Raw genomic sequence first — 18,151 nt, forward strand, 5'->3', positions numbered from 1 at the left:
ATTGATGGTACTATATATAAAATTACATGTACCTAAATGAACTTTTGCTCCTCTCATGATCATTGGCTTTGTAACCAATAGTAGACGTTTAGTGATTATCTCAACAATAACACTTATTCCAACGATTGTTAATAATTTGTGAATCAAATTCATTATTATCAAATAAATATACTAATCTGGATTAATATGCTTGTTGTCACATTAGCTAAGCCACAATCACACAAGCTTCAGGTTGTGGATTTGATAACCATTTAGACGATGCATCGATTTTAAAATACTAAATGGTATCATGTTTGTATATTTATTTCCATTATCATTTCCAGAATATTTGGAGATTCACACCCTACTTTTGTTGATCAGTACTTAACTTCACTTGAGAGCAAACATGACATGTATAATTATCAAGATAATCTTCTGATTCTTCGATACTTTTCACATCATCATTAATGACTCGGTGTGGTCTAACCGGTCATGCCAACTAACTAAATACATATGATCCGTAAACCTTTGGATTATGATCGCATAAGTCACATAAATAGATGACTTAGTATCAAGTGATACATAACTTTCATAAGACGCATTACAAAAATAATTGGAGCATAAGCAGTTGATTATGTGACTTACTTAGTCACTCTATTTAGGTCAGTGAACTTGTCTGGTAATTTGTTCTTTACTATTGGTAAATGAATTATACTTTAAAATTCTAGTTCATAGTTTATAGTCTGAGGATCAAGATGACATGATAATTCATTTCACTTTTCACTTTCCAACTGCTTGTTATATCCCCCTAATGTTGGGAACATTCATTCACTAAAGTGAAAACAAATGAGCCATAAACGAATTTCTCACTAATGGCATTAAGTATTTAATCATAGACGATTATTTATACCCAACATATTCTCAAACTTTTTAGAAGTCCCATCTTTGTGCGGTGTGGTGGATGAGTTTCAATATATGTCGCACAACAAAAATCTTTGATGAGACATCTTTGGTTCCTGACCAAAAACCAACTGTATGGGGGGAACTATCACTTATTGGCTTGATGTGAATTGATGGTACTATATATAAAATTACATGTACCTAAATGAACTTTTGCTCCTCTCATGATCATTGGCTTTGTAACCAATAGTAGACGTTTAGTGATTATCTCAACAATAACACTTATTCCAACGATTGTTAATAATTTGTGAATCAAATTCATTATTATCAAATAAATATACTAATCTGGATTAATATGCTTGTTGTCACATTAGCTAAGCCACAATCACACAAGCTTCAGGTTGTGGATTTGATAACCATTTAGACGATGCATCGATTTTAAAATACTAAATGGTATCATGTTTGTATATTTATTTCCATTATCATTTCCAGAATATTTGGAGATTCACACCCTACTTTTGTTGATCAGTACTTAACTTCACTTGAGAGCAAACATGACATGTATAATTATCAAGATAATCTTCTGATTCTTCGATACTTTTCACATCATCATTAATGACTCGGTGTGGTCTAACCGGTCATGCCAACTAACTAAATACATATGATCCGTAAACCTTTGGATTATGATCGCATATGTATTACTTGCACGCATGTAATACAAAATGTAAGATATAAGAGAATGTATTATAACTTCAAAGTTTAAACCATCATGTTATATGGTCATTCCTTAGTTTGCCACTTTTGGTGGTCAATCTCATTATGACTATTGTTACAATTCTAATAGTCGATCTCATCATGACTATCATTTCAATTATTGTAGTCGATCTCATTATAATTTCTAATGGTTGATCTCATTATCGACATGACCATCATTGTATTTTTCTCAATGATCATAATGATCAATATATATTCATTTCATGGATCAAAGTAAAACCAAACAATTTTCACGGTTTTCATTATTTACTCGAACATATAAATATAAATTCATTTAGAACCTTTTGTTTCTTTTTAATGATATATCTACCTTAGGATCATATTTGAGGTTTGACAAACAAAGTTTGTTTTATCCGATTTTCCCTCTCTTTGTTGTCCGAGTCATATAATATTACCGGTCTAACATCTCACGACCATTTAAAACTTGATAATGAGATACATGGAGTATGACACTTTGGGTGTCAAATCTACACATATTTCTCCTCTTTCATGAGAGTGACAATAAACCATGATCTGGTTTAATCGTTCCATTCAATATTATCGATGCAAAGAAATGATAGCATATAGAATACAAGATATAGATAGCAACAAATCATTCAATACATGATCTCATAGCATGTCATCATATAAAAACAACTTATAATAGGCCTTTATGAAATAAGAAACCTTTTCATCACTAATAAGCAAACGTATATAATTTAGGTAATAACTTATCATGGTATAACCAATCACAAAGATATGATATAACCAATCACAAAGACATCTTATATATATTCGTTACTTACTTTGAAACTTAAACATATATCTCTTTCAAGTTCTCAGATCATTTATTATTTGAAAATTGGAATATTGATGAACTACATAACGTACTCAATTTTTTTCTTCTCAAATATTGATATTAAAAAAAACTAATGACATCAAATAAACAATCTTATATTGCACATATGAATCATATAGCAATGGTCATTATTTTATACAAGCAATAATAATAGTTAATCAAAAATTAAATTATTAAACATTATGACATAGCCTAATGAATGCATGAGAAATACCGACATCGCTATAAAGGGTTTCTCTAATAACAAATAATGATATCTAGCAATAGGAATCAATTACATGAATTTTTTATATGCAAAATTTGTTATAAATGCTAGTATAATCCTCGTATAAATACCAAATGTTATTCTTATAATCATGCTATAACAATAATAATACATTGCATTATAAATTGTATACTTTATTAAAAACTAAATCACGTGATGTTTCCAATGAGCACTACACATATAACTCATTTATATCTAATTGTGTAAAAGTCTTTTGGCATGCTATATATTAACAATGACTAATGAAAACAATTAATTACGATCCACATTATAACTCATTTATATCTAATTGTGCAAAAGTCCTTTAGCATGCTATATATTAACAATGACTAATTAAAACAATTAATTACGATCCACATTAATATTTTATCTTTTTTTACGGCCAACAAGCAAATAATTTCAGTTAAAGGAATAAAAAGGACTTCACTTGGGGTTTAGCAGAAAAAGTGTATATATTATGTCCTTGATTGAGTAGTAAAACTTTATGAGATAAGACTAGTAAAACTTTATGAGATAAGATATTCTTTTCGATCAATTAAAAAGCATAAAACTTTTTTTAAATAAATTATCATGGTATAATTAATTATAGTGTAACAAAAAAAAAATCTCACGTATACATATCTGTCATGTTAATTTGAAACTATGATTTTAACATATCATCATTTGTTTACTAGTAAATAAGCCCACCTTTTTTTTTACTTTATACAATAATAAATTATGTAGTTCCATATAATCGTAAAAGTATCACAAGGGTCTCAATGCTATAAATATAATATCTTACCATGCAAATATTTCAAATATTCATATATAACATCTATCTGATCCAACTTTATGAATAAGATACCAACTCATCAACATAATCAAAATCACCATAACAAGAAGCAAATTTAATTAAATCCAATTACTTGGTGTATGCTCTTGTGTTTCTATGCAACCATCTAAATTCATTTTTTTTACCACTGTGTTCATATATTCTTATCCAAGCACTAAAAATAAATTAAGAAGTAGCCTACATATTGTTCATTAAAATAATGAGTAATACGGTATCTAATATGAATGGGTAATTTTTTTTAACTATATCTTTTATGTATGCACCGAAATCAATATTTTGGGGTATATGTCCTCAATTCATTTTTTGTCTTATCAATAAATTAAAATATACTAAATAACAACATATCAATATTTTTGCACTTAGAAATATATTATATCAAAAACTGAAACTTAAATAGTCCTCTAAAATTGTAAATACAACGGTATAACGTCTCCATTATTTAAATAATCTTTTGAGATTGTTATAAATTGAATCAAAGTTGTCCCATACAACAAACTCCCATTTCCAAATTAAAATTCAATTAAAATCAATATAATATTATAATTCGTCAATGCATATCAACAGGATGTGTATATGTATTATGAGCAATAAGTTTTTATGTTGTTACCTTATTTGCCACTTGAGATAGGTTCGTGATTGCGGAATGGAACGCCCCGTCAAACGAGCGATGGGTGGGATGTTGGTGATAGCTGTTGTCAAGTGAGACTCGCAGTTGGTGGCTCCAGTAGGCAATATTAACTTGAACAAAACAATAGAGAATCGCTACCGCTATGGTTTTTTTTTCGACAAAAACACCGTCGTGCTGATAACGTGTTGTAAAACAATGGTCTATTAACAACTAATATATAAGTATATGAACATGAGAACAAAACTATAAAATCATGTAGAGAATAGAACATGGAGAATTCTTATTCATTAATCTCTATTCACCATATACAAATGCCTCTATATATTTAGGCATATACATTAATACAAAAAGAACTTGAAAAGATAAGAGTTATGTATGTGGAGAGTCACCAAATAAATGACTCATTCATAACAGATATAAATTATTATTTATAAATATATAACTAATGTCTCAAAAGTTATTGTATATTACTCGTCATATAACAAATAAAGTTTAGAGAGGGTAATCGATTGATTTTTATTAACATTTCATTCCTTATATCAACCTTATTCGAGTAATTTAAAGAGAAAAAAAAATTTAAGTTTCACCTAATTTGACACTTGATCTCTTAACTCAAAGTGAACAAAATTTAGGTACTCGTTTTTCATTCCTCAGTATTTCGTGAGTGCAAAAAAAAAGAACCAAAATAAAAAAAAAAGAATAATATTATTTAACCTAATATAAATATAAATAGAGAATAACTAGGTTATAACCCCGTGTATTACACGGGATTGAATAAATAAATTTTATATACTAAATAATAAAACAATATATCATTAAAAACCTCATTTATTATACGGATTGAATAATTATAATTTTATATATTAAATAATAAAAAATTATATCTATAAGAACCATATGGGGTTAAATAAATAAATTTTATATACTAAATAATAAAACAATATATATTTAAAAACCTCATTTATTATACGGGTTGAATAAATATAATTTTACATATTAAATAATAAAAAGTTATATCTATAAGAACCATATTGTACGGGTTAAATAAATGTAATTGTATATACCAAATAAGAAAGTTATATCTTTAAAACCACGTGTATTACATGGGTTGAATAAATGTACAATTGTTTACCAAATAATAAAATAATACATCTTTAAAAAACCTAATTTATAACACGGGTTGAATAAATGTAATTTTATATACCAAATAATAAAAAAATACATCTTTAAAAATATGCGCCTTACACGGGTTGAATAAATGTAATTTTCTGTACTAAATAATAAAAAGATATATCCTTAAAAAACCCTGTGTATTGTACGAATTGAATAAATCTAATATTATATATCTAATAATAAAAAGTTATATCTATAATAAACCTAATTTTATATCTGTATTAAATAATAAAAAGTTTCGTAAAATCTATTTAATACCAAACTAAACAAAAAGTTCAAATATAATTAATTCAAATAAATAATATTATAAATGAGAAGGAGATTAAACTAAATAATAATTAGAGTTAATTGCCAAAATCGTCCCTGAGGTTTGGGCATGTTTGTCATTTTCGTCCAAAATGATTTTTTTTGTACCAAATAGCCCCTCACGTTTGTAACCCAGTTAGGCATTTGGATGAAAATGGCAAAAAGTTACAAACGTGGGGGACTATTTGGTACAAAAAGTCATTTTGGACGAAAATGGCAAACATGCCCAAACCTCAGGGACGATTTTGGCAATTAACTCTAATAATTATCCATAAGATATTAAACTATTAATATTTAGTAGGAGAATATAAGAGATATTAAACTAAATAATATTTAGTAGAAGGGTTATCTATAATTAATTAGAAAATATTAAACTAAAATTATAATTATCTATAAGAGATGGTCTAATATGATGACAAGTGTCCCAAAAGTGGTTTCTTTTATTATATAGTATAGATGTGTAAAAGATTTAAAAGCGTGAATAAAATTTAAAAATAAATATAAATTTCTACGAAATATTGTTGATTTAGACAAAGAAATCTTTGATAATGTTTTTATACAGTGTTCCTGATTATATCTTTATTTTAAGACAATGCAAAATTTTCATTCAATAAACCAATGAGAGTATTCATGAATGATTATGTGGTCGAGGGTTCGTGGGACATATTTTACGAGTGAGTTTATAAGGTATGTAGTTGTCGGTTTAAGAAAAATTAAATAATACATGTTTTTGTCAAGATAAAAAGTGATAATCGATATTTAATTGAGGTTATGACACGTATCTGAGTCGGTCATTATCGTCACGAGCACCATTTTTTCTTGAAATATAATTTGATCCCAATATTTCTACTCACATTTACTATTCTTTCTATCTTCTTCATCATCTTTGAATTAATAATCTGATTCTTCTTCTGTATTTCTTTCTTGATCCAAAATATAATGGCAGAAAACAGGACTACAGGTTCTTCCTTCCGATCATCCTCTGTCTGTCTTTACGGGTTTCGTTTCTATGTTTAATATGTCAATGAAAATATCTTCGGATATGATATGATATGATTATTATATGCGTATCCTTGCTTGCTGAGATATGTTGCTTCTTTAATTAACTTAATTGATCATGTGATTTAGTTTGAAGTTTCTTGTTGGATCATATCATATGGTGATTGTATTGAAGCTTAAATATATCATTAGTTAGTTAGTGTTTATTGTTATGTCATTATCATAGTTGATAATATATTTAAGAGTTAACTGCCATTTGTTCCATAAGGCTTGGGCAGTTTTGCCACTTTAGTTCAAATCTCAAACTTTTTGCATCTGAATTCATTTGGTTTCAGTTTTGTTGTTATTTTGGTCCAAAAATAAAATCAGTTCATATTCCTCAATTTTAATCCTGATCTTTTGTCATTTTCCTCAATGGTAAAATGGCCTAGAGTAATCTGCCAAAATGGTCCCTGAGGGTTAGTCACTTTTGACACTTTATTTCAAAACTCAAAACTTTTGAATATGGGCCCCTTTGGTTTCAATTTTGTTGTCATTTTCATCTAAAATCAAAATCTGGTCATATTTTTTCAGTTAACATCCAACTTTTTGTCTTTTTTCTTCTTTTAATGAAGGGCAAAATGATTTTTTAACGTTTTATTATGATAATTTAAAAAATCTGAACAGATTTTAACTGAAAAAGCTGGATGTTAACCGGGGTTGACCAGATTTTGCTTTTGGATGAAAATGACAACAAAATTAAAACCACAGGGACCCAGATTCAAAATGTTTGGGTTTTGAACTAAAATGGCAAAAGAGACTAAACCTCAGGGCCCATTTTGGTATATTACTCAATGGCCTATAACAAGTGATTTAGGGCACTTCTATTTTTGGCAGAGTTTATGTTATAAATAAAATCACCTCATATTCCTCAAACTCTACCAAAAATAGAGGGCATTTCTATTTTTGGCAGAGTTTATGTTAAATTTGGCCTATAACAAGTGATTTAGGCATAAATAAAACTATTTTAATTAATAAAGCAACTCTCATGCGTTCTCAGGTGGTTCAAATGATCACTCAAACAGAGACCTTGTTGTATGCTTTGGCGAAATGTTGATCGACTTTGTGTCGTCTGTTAGCGGAGTCTCACTTGCCGAAGCAACCGCCTTCGAGAAAGCACCCGGTGGTGCTCCGGCTAATGTTGCTGTCGGTATTTCAAGATTGGGCGGTTCTTCAGCATTTATAGGAAAAGTATATTTTTATAAAATTCAAACTTATTTATATAATGAAGTATAACTAGTATTTAAATTAGCATACGGTACATGTTTTTAGGTGGGAGACGACCCGTTCGGGTACATGTTGGCTGACATTTTGAAGAAAAACAAAGTCAACAATTCCGGGATGCGATTTGACCACAAAGCTAGAACCACGTTAGCTTTCGTTAGCCTAAGATCCGACGGGGAGAGGGAGTTTTTGTTCTTTAGAAATCCTAGTGCGGATATGCTCTTCCGAGAATCAGAACTCGATGTGAATCTTATCAAACAGGTATATATGTTTTCGGTTTTTACTACATAATTGTTTCTCTTTGGTGGTCTTAATTAGTTGTTATTTACCATAGGCAAAAATATTCCACTTTGGTTCGATTAGTTTGATACACGAACCGTGTAAATCAACCCATCTAGCCGCAATGGATATAGCCAAGAAATCAGGTAGCATCCTTTCTTACGATGTGAATTTGAGATTGCCATTATGGCCATCATCGGATGTTGCTCGTGAGGGTATAATGAGTGTGTGGGACCAAGCGGATGTTATTAAGGTACGTATATTTTACGGGCATATTACAGTGGCTGATTCTAAACACACCCCCCTCCCCTCCTGATTATACCCCCTTGTGAGAGGAAAACTGTCGGTCCCACGCGGACCCAACCTGTAAGTATGTGAGAGGAGGGAGGTGAAAAAAGTAATTAGGGGGGGTGTAGAAAGTAGCACCCATAAAGTTTATAACAACATTATATGGATGATTAGTTAGAAGTTGTACAGGTAAGTGAGGATGAAATTACGTTTTTGACCGGAGGTGACGATGCTTATGATGATGACGTGGTGTTGAAGAAGCTTTTTCATCCGAATCTTAAACTTTTTCTTGTTAGTGAAGGAGGGAAAGGTTGTAGATATTACACTAAGGCAAGATATATACTAATATTAGCGAATAAATGCGGCTAGTGATTCGATGTTTCCTTGGTCGATCATTAAACTTAACAAATGCGGTTGGTTGTGCAGCGGTTTAAGGGTAGAGTTGATGGTGTAAAAGTGAAGCCTGTCGATACTACGGGTGCTGGAGATGCTTTTGTTAGCGGGATTTTGAGCTTTTTAGCTTCCGATACAAGTCTACTTGAGGTAACCTTTTGACATGTTGCGGTCAGTTTGATGTTTATTTGTTTGATTTCATGTGACAAATGTGTTTTGAGTAGGATGAAAAACGATTGCGTGAAGCGCTTGTGTTTGCAAACGGATGTGGAGCGCTTGTTGTGACAAAGAAAGGAGCGATACCGGCTATGCCAACGAAAGAAGAAGTTCACCAAATATTGCAACAAGAAGGCTTAGGACCCAATTAATCTTCCTTGATCAAAATATACAAGTAATGTGGCTATGAAATGTTTCAAGTTAATCCGAATGTTGTTATGTACTTGTGTAACTTATTTGTAGGTTGTAGCCATGTGTTAGATATGAAATGATATTGTTGGTGCTTATATATATGTCTATTATAAAATACAATAACAATAAGATATATAGTTTATAATTATAGTTAATTACATAGTTAGTCCATGTGGTTTGCACAAAATAACATACTTAGGTACTAATAGTTTAAAATCACCTTCTAGGGTATTAACTTTTCAATTTGTAACGTTTGAAGGTATTAAGTTCTAGGGTATTAACATAGTTAGCCCCAATGGTTTGCACAAAATAACATACTTAGGTACTAATAGAATGTGATTTTAAACCTACAAATAACGTTAATACCTCCAGGTAGAGGATTCTGTAAAAAGTGAGACTTTTGTAAGAAGTGTAAGAAATAATCTTGGAATGACAAGTGTCCCTCTTCTTAATTAATTCAAAAGGGTACATTAGTAATTTACATTTTCTTATCAATTAATTGTGTGTAACTGTTTTGGAGTTAATTTAGGAGATTATATCATCAGAATCAATCATTAACTAGTATTATATCATCTTCGTTCATTAATTCAGGTTCAAAAGTATTTTTTTTCTCTGCAATTTTGGAGCAATTTTTTCATTACGAAAATCACAAATGGAAGAAGCGATACAGGTTCATGTGTGGTGTTTTATTGCATAAAACAATTGTTTGTATGGTGTCGTTTATATACAGATTGCGTTGAGGAAAAATATACAATAAAACTTACTGTGTTTTCATGGATTTCATCTATATTTTTTTTCATGAAAAAACATGAGTTATTTGATAAAGTTTGTTTTATATAATGTTTGGTATGAAACGGGTTCTATTAAGTTGTATGGTGTTATATTCATAGAAGGTTGCTTGGGATTCCAGATAAAACACCATGACTTGAATCATGGCGTGGTGTTTTATCTGGAGACATTGTTCATGGCGTGGTGTTTTAAACATCTGGAGACAAAACACCACGTCATGAACAATGTCTCCAGATAAAACACCACGCCATGAATAATGTCTCCAGATAAAACACCACACCATGAACAATGTCTCTAGATAAAACACCACGATATGAACAATGTCTCCAGATGTTTAAAACACCACGCCATGAACAGTGTCTCCAGATAAAACACCACAACATGAACAATGTCTCCAGATAAAACACCACGCCATGAACAATGTCTCCAGATAAAACACCACGCCATGAACAATGTCTCCAGATAAAACACCACACCATGAACAATGTCTCCAGATAAAACACTACGCCATGAATCTGATTACAGTTCTTCTTAACGTAAAACACCACACATTGAATCTTATACAAAACAAAGAGGCTTCCGATTTAGATCTTGGTAATTAATTCCTATAATTAAGGAAAAAGGAGTGAATGTAGGTGTTTTTGGTTGTGTAGAATACGGTTACCATATTTGAAACATTGAAAAAGACACTATTGCCCTTCAATTTTACATAAGGTCCCTCTAATTAAAACACAATTTACATTTTTATACCCTATTGATCTCAACCATTAGATCAAATATCCAATGGTTTAAAACACTTCTTACCCTTCTTACATTTTAGACACTTTTTACCATATCCCTACCCAATACCTCCAAATGTTACAAAATGAAAAGTTAATACCCTAGAATGTGATTTTAAACTATTAAGTACCTAAGTATGTTACTTTTTACAAAACCACATGGACTAACTTTGTAATTAACTCTTTATAATTATAAGACGTTGAAGAAACAAATCTAAGTTGTGTGGCTTTGGATTGCGATTCTATATATGGGTGTGCATAAAACAGAATTAACAGAACCGAAATAACTAAACCGAAGCTATAAGTCTAAAACCGAAAATAACCGAATCTAACTGATTTAATCAATTTACTAAACTCTCAACTATAATATAATATTATTTATAAGTTCATGGCTCCCTCAATTTTCTTAACATTTTAGTCCAATTGATGGTCCATTAATGTTTATTTTATTATGTACATAGGCCCATTACCAATTTGTATGTGATATCTATATAATTTTGCAAGTTTTAGTCCAATTGATGGTCCATTTGTGTTTATTTTATTATGTACATAGGTCCATTACCAATATGCATGTTATATCTATATAATTTTGCAAGTTTTATATTCATGAGTTTATATTTTACAAGTTTTATATATATCGGATAACTAACCGTAATTAACCGAAACTGGTCCATAACCAATGGTTAATCGAACAATGGTTAACCGACCATCGGTTATGGTTAATACTTCTCAATTAACCGAACCTTTGGTTAACCGACTTTGCACACCCCTAATTCTACAAGTAAAAAGGAAGAGATCGAGAGCCACACCTTGTCTTCGCCTTCAACTTCTAGATCTGCAAATGAGAGAGGGAAATTTGAGGGACGTTAAGTACTGCCAGGAGGCGACTCCCATTACGATTACAAAAGGTATGGTTAAGGCACCATTGTCATGCCCTAAAAAGGAGGTGAAGACCCATGGGCCACCATAAAGGACCCTTAACCTTATTGGGGCAGGCCCAGTTAGGGGTGTGTCAACAAGTCCTCCGGTCCGGTAGATGCAACGTTAGCTACGTTACGCTGGACCTCACTATAGGGTTAGTACACAATTGTTAATAATAACACAAATATAACACAAGTATTATAAGTTATAGTGACCTCACGATAGTTGACCATCAGAGCGAGCCGGATGTCTATTTCGTATAATACCTCTACAGATTATGAAAAGAAGCAATCAAAGGGAGTAGCCCGCTTTTGCGATTTGCGCCTTGGTTTTAAACCTTGTTGTCTCGGTTCACTTTGCGCCTTGGTTTTAAATGATGAATTAATAATGTAATTTGAGTTACCAACAATCTGTTATCTTACATTGATTTATCTGGTAGATAATTACCTACCCTATCACTGTATGTACTAGATTCTTTTCCTGCTCATTAGCATGCTCAAAACCACAAGGTCTTCTTCAACAATCAATGTTTTCACCAAAAAAATTAAAATCTGTCCTTGAAATTTATTTACTATTCAGCATTCATATTCTGGCCTTGAATTAAAACTACCAGCTGTGCTTCTGGAAGATGGAGCCGCAGTTTGTAAGAAAATAAATAGCTTTGGGTGTAACTAGTGGCAGACTAGACTGGCACTTAAATCTGTCCTTGAGGGAAATAGGGTTTTGGCAGTATGCTTGTAACTCGTGGTAAATGCATGCATGACTATGGACGTACAACAACACCCTCTTACTTATTTTGAATGTTCTGACACTAGCATTCATAAACCGTCGAAACCAACCAAACCGAAGCACATCGATATATGACGTGGTCGAAACCAACCAAACCGAAGCACATCGATATATGACGTGCTGGTTTGAAATACATACGGGTTTGTCCATGGTTAACTTTTGATGGTTTATAATTTAGGCACTCGTTTAACATTTCACCTTCTATCATATGGCTCGTATATTATGTGACATTCGATCTGGTCTACACTTTAGAGAGTGGCATTTGTATACTATCAACCCTAAAAAATATCGCCGGTGTATCATACGACCTATATGATCTCATACGGGCACATATGACTTGTATAAATGCGCATATGGATCATATAAGGGCTCGTATGAATTGGTGTACATTAAATCATACGACCCGTAAAACTTGTTAACTTAGACAAAAAGATTAATGTGACCACTAACAAATTTGTATGGCCCTATGACCATTTATTGTCCAATCATATGGCTCCTATGACCTCATATGGGTTGGGTTCAGTGGCGGACTCAATATTTTTTTTTTCAGCGGGGTCTGCTTTTTTCAATTCTTAAGATTTTTCATAACCCAACGTTAGAATTTTCGAGTCGATTATCATTCGGGTCGAGTCAGGCGAGGAGTGTAATAAAGAACAATAGGTCTTTCCTCAACATTATTTGACTATATATCTTTCTATACTAATAAATGAAAATCTTTTTTAGACACATGTCACTCCATGGAGCTTTCTCACCTTATTTTTCTATTTATCTCTCATATTAAATAATAATAATAATAATAATAATAATTTTAAACAAAAATATTAGATAAGAATAAATATTTAGAAAAGGATAAACATTTGTTTTTAACTTTTTATTATGATCATATTAAATAATAATAATAATAATAATAATAATAATAATAATAATAATAATTACTATAGGAGAAAAATGACTATTTTTAAATGACTGAGGTAAAACCGTTAAAACGACCAAACCACGAGGAGCAAAACAAAAGTTTACTCTTTTTAAAAGATAAGTCTTGTAACTGTTTTTATTAACATATTTTTTTCAACACGTGCAATATACAAGTTTTTTTAAGATATATCTTTTTATTATTTATTATATAAAATTATATTTATGCAACCCGTATAATACACGGGGTTTTAACCTAGTATAGAAATATAAACAAAAAGGTAACAAAAAATATTTCTTCATATCTTCTAGTTTTATATGTTACATCTTAAAACATCAAATATCTAACAAAAAAGAGAAATTCAAGAACAATTATTAAGTTTTATCTTTGATCACTCAGAATGCTTATCTTTCTTATATCAATTTTGTTGTTAGAAAAACATTAGGATAGGTAAACGGTTTGAAATTGTACATATTATCACATCTCAATCTTTTGCTCAGAAATAAGAACTGTGATAAAAATTACAAAACTCAAAAAAAAATAAACAGAAAATATGTTTACCTGTTGGATTATAAAATATTAGCAAAAAAACGTGATGAATAAGAATTGAACCATTGAAAAATTTTTATTACTACAAGAAGTTAAATTTTTATACTATGGGTTCATCTGTAAGTTCTTACTTCTTAGGGGGTCCTTGAAAAATTTAACATACCGACTCTACTACGTTTTCTAAAAACATTGGGGTCCCATGACCCCGATCCACAAAGAATGGGTCCGCCCCTGGTTGGGTTGTATCGTGTGACATTATATCTAGTCTACACTTGTGGTGGTAGAGTTTGTGTTTAATCACCCTAAAAAAATAATAGGAATACCTTTTCATGTTGATCGAGTCGGGTTTGCAAGGAACATCAAGCATACGAAGGTATCTTTCAAAAAAAAAAAAAATCAAGCATACGAAGGTATCGTGCTAATAAATCTTTTTGACGGCTCTATAATAAGTAGATTCTTGAAAAACTAAGACCCAATTATGATGTGTGCTTGGGAGGTAACGTAATTGGAGATGGCCATCATGATAGCATTGGGTCTTCATGAAAGGTACAAATGTCCGTGATGATATTCTATTTGAAGTTAAATACTTTTCACTATACATATATTTTTTAAAAGCGATGTGTTTTATAAATTTAAAAAGGTGCTAGGGCCATTCTTTAACATTGACGGATCCCGTATTTACTCTTGCCATATATTAAGGGTTTTTTTCTAAATAATACACTATTTTTTTTCAAGGAACGTGTGCCCCCCCCCCCCTTCCTCTTCGACTTCCCCTTTGGGTTCGCGAACCTAATTCTTTATGCCAAATGTACTACCCAATTCATATGAGACGGTGTTCCCAAACTAGATTGGGTTTGCCGAAGGTGCCCTTTGCAGCCTGTGTACCAATAATATCGATTGAAAAGATATATAAATCTTAACTAATAAATATACTTTGCTAGTTTGAGATACTCCAATATTAGGCTATACGGTATGGGAGAGGCTCATCCTTAGAGGATGATCTTCCATGTCAGTGTCACGTAGATCGGGTGTGAGGATGGGGCAAAGAGGATGGAGCTAAGGAAATGGGGGATGAACCTAAAATATATATGTATATGTTGTATGTATATGTGTGTGAGAGAAGGGAATGCAACAAATTTTGTCCTTACGTGCCCGTCTCCATCGTCCCTATCTCAACGAATTCGACAACGCCGGGCCTTCAGAATTGGTTTCCTGGGCGGCGCCGAGCCACGTCGAAACTAGGACGGTCCTCATACCGTCCACCCTTACTGACAAACCTTTGGGCTCTTGTTTGACATCATAAATTGCAGTGCCGGTCAAAGGTAATTAACAGTTTAACACTATGCCACGTTCCAACATTTTTCTATGCATTCATAATGATTCATTTATCGTATGAGCCAATATTTCAAAAGACAATTATATCCCTCGAAAACGTTTTCATTTTTCTTTTTTATTTAAATTCTGAACAGTGTCAAATGTTTTAATCTAAATTATTTTCCATTTCTTTTACATACATAGGCCGCTTTTTTTTTTCAGTTTGGGTTTTTCCTAATTAAATTATCTTTTCCAAGCTTAATTAGAACGCTTATATGCACCCAACATTAAAATTACATTGGTGGTAAGGTGTCTGATTTTTTCTAAGCTTAATTAGAACGATACGTGGTTTATTAAACTATTTAGTTAGTAGGTTAGTTTGTCGTTAAAAATATTGAATTTATAACTAAACAAACCCAAGATAAAACTCAACATTAAACTACATCAAATCCGCTTTTAACAAATCTTTTACACTTAATTTTGACAATAGAATTTTATTTATTTAAAAAGTATGAATCGAAGACTCGAAGTCCTTTGTTTAGTATTAAAAGCTTTTACACTTAATTTTGCCAATGAGATGGTGGTGGAGTGGTAATGGAGAGAGACTTGGTGTTCTAAGTGACTCAAGTTTGATTCCTGTCATCCACATTATTTTCTGCGGCACCTGCTGATGATGGAAGACTAGGCGAATAGGTGGAGATCGCTAGTTCGATCCCTGAACTGAGCGGGTTTTACCTCACTGCACTGTCGTACCTTCGGCCGAGTGTTCACTGGCTTCGTTCCTAAGTGAGGGTTATCCCGATTCAGAAATGAGTATATCCTAATATGGTGAATTTTACTAATAGCTAATTTAAAAAATTTGTTGGCTGTTAAAAAAGTATTAAAAGCAGTTTTTTAAGACAAAACGTCCAAAGTTTAGGACAAACGTGTCGGCTTGGTCTCCTTGGTTTATATCTTGGGTAGTGGTTCCTTCACGGAAATACATGGGAGATAGCCCCCTCGATAATATAACTTAAAATTTTGAAAAAGATATGGTTTTCTATTTCACTTGCCATTTTGTTTTTTCATAGAAATTTTTTACACCAATTTGTATTTGGTGAGTTCGAAAAAGTGACTTCTAAGGAGCAACATCTTAACTCAAATCTATACATATAATAAAGTAAACCAATAATGGACACATGTCATTTATTGAAACTATCTATTTTTTTTGTTTTCCCGCCTCTTTTCCCTCCTTAATTATCTTCTACTTAATTATAAATACATATTTTTATATAATTAAATATATCCATTATCTCCTCCTTAATTATCTCCTACTTAATTATAAATACTTATTTTTATAATTATATACATATAATAAAGTAAACCAATAATGGACACGTGTCATTCATTGGAACTATCTATTTTTTTGTTTTCCCGCCTCTTTTCCCTCCTTAATTATCTCCTACTTAATTATAAATACATATTTTTATATAATTAAATATATCCATTATCTCCTACTTAATTATAAATACTTATTTTTATAATTAAAAATATTCATTATATAGATATTAATAAATGATAAGACTAAAATTCAAAGATATATAAAAATAATCTATTCACTTCACATAAAATTATCTTTAAATTATATAAAGAGTTAATTACATACTTTGTGCAAACTACAGGGACTAAAATTCAAAGATATATAAAAATAATCTATTCACTTCACATAAAATTATCTTTAAATTATATAAAGAGTTAATTACATACTTTGTGCAAACTACAGGGACTAACTATGTAATTAACTCTTATATAAATAAAATATTAATACATGTGATTTTCAGTATTCTCCATCGACTTTTTTTAACGAGTTAATTATATAGTTAGTGAAAATGATATAATTTATTTGTAAATACTTATTATTTTTAATCTACTCTTGATAGTTTTGATTGAACATACATGATAAATTCATAGGTTGTCATTATCTATTTTTTTGTTTTCCCGCCTCTTTTCCCTCCTTAATTATCTCCTACTTAATTATAAATACATATTTTTATATAATTAAATATAGGGTAAGGATAGTGTAAAAAGGGCCTAAAGTGTGAGAAGTGTAAGAAGTGTATTATAACACTATATATAATACTATATAACACCATATAAACACCGTATAACAATATGTAACAACATATAATACCATATAACACTATGTAACACTATATATCATTATATAACAAATATAACACTATAGGTTGTCTGATAGCATGTCTATGATAGATGTATAGTGTTATATTTGTTATATAATGATATATAGTGTAACATAGTGTTATATGGTATTATATGTTGTTACATATTGTTATACAGTGTTTATATGGTGTTATATAGTATTATATATAGTGTTATAATACACTTCTTACACTTCTCACACTTTGAGCACTTTTTACAGGATCCTCTACCATTAAATATATCCATTATCTCCTCCTTAATTATCTCCTACTTAATTATAAATACTTATTTTTATAATTAAAAATATTCATTATCTAGATATTAATAAATGATAAGACTAAAATTCAAAGATATATAAAAATAATCTATTCACTTCACATAAAATTATCTTTAAATTATATAAAGAGTTAATTACATACTTTGTGCAAACTACAGGGACTAAAATTCAAAGATATATAAAAATAATCTATTCACTTCACATAAAATTATCTTTAAATTATATAAAGAGTTAATTACATACTTTGTGCAAACTACAGGGACTAACTATGTAATTAACTCTTATATAAATAAAAT

General features: G+C 30.7%; 1 protein-coding gene across 1 annotated transcript; it reads left to right on the top strand.

Moving 5' to 3' along the window:
* The first annotated feature begins 6,550 nt into the window (after positions 1-6,550).
* On the top strand, positions 6,551-9,473 carry LOC110869256 (probable fructokinase-7). Its single transcript, XM_022118547.2, has 7 exons — positions 6,551-6,656; positions 7,734-7,924; positions 8,006-8,218; positions 8,292-8,489; positions 8,714-8,854; positions 8,951-9,067; positions 9,142-9,473. Exons 1-7 carry the CDS (start codon positions 6,635-6,637, stop codon positions 9,283-9,285), a joined length of 1,026 nt encoding a protein of 341 aa, XP_021974239.1. The 5' UTR covers positions 6,551-6,634; the 3' UTR covers positions 9,286-9,473.
* The last annotated feature ends 8,678 nt before the right edge of the window (positions 9,474-18,151 follow it).

Source organism: Helianthus annuus, chromosome 7 (genome assembly GCF_002127325.2).
Source record: "Helianthus annuus cultivar XRQ/B chromosome 7, HanXRQr2.0-SUNRISE, whole genome shotgun sequence".
Lineage (NCBI taxonomy): Eukaryota > Viridiplantae > Streptophyta > Magnoliopsida > Asterales > Asteraceae > Helianthus > Helianthus annuus.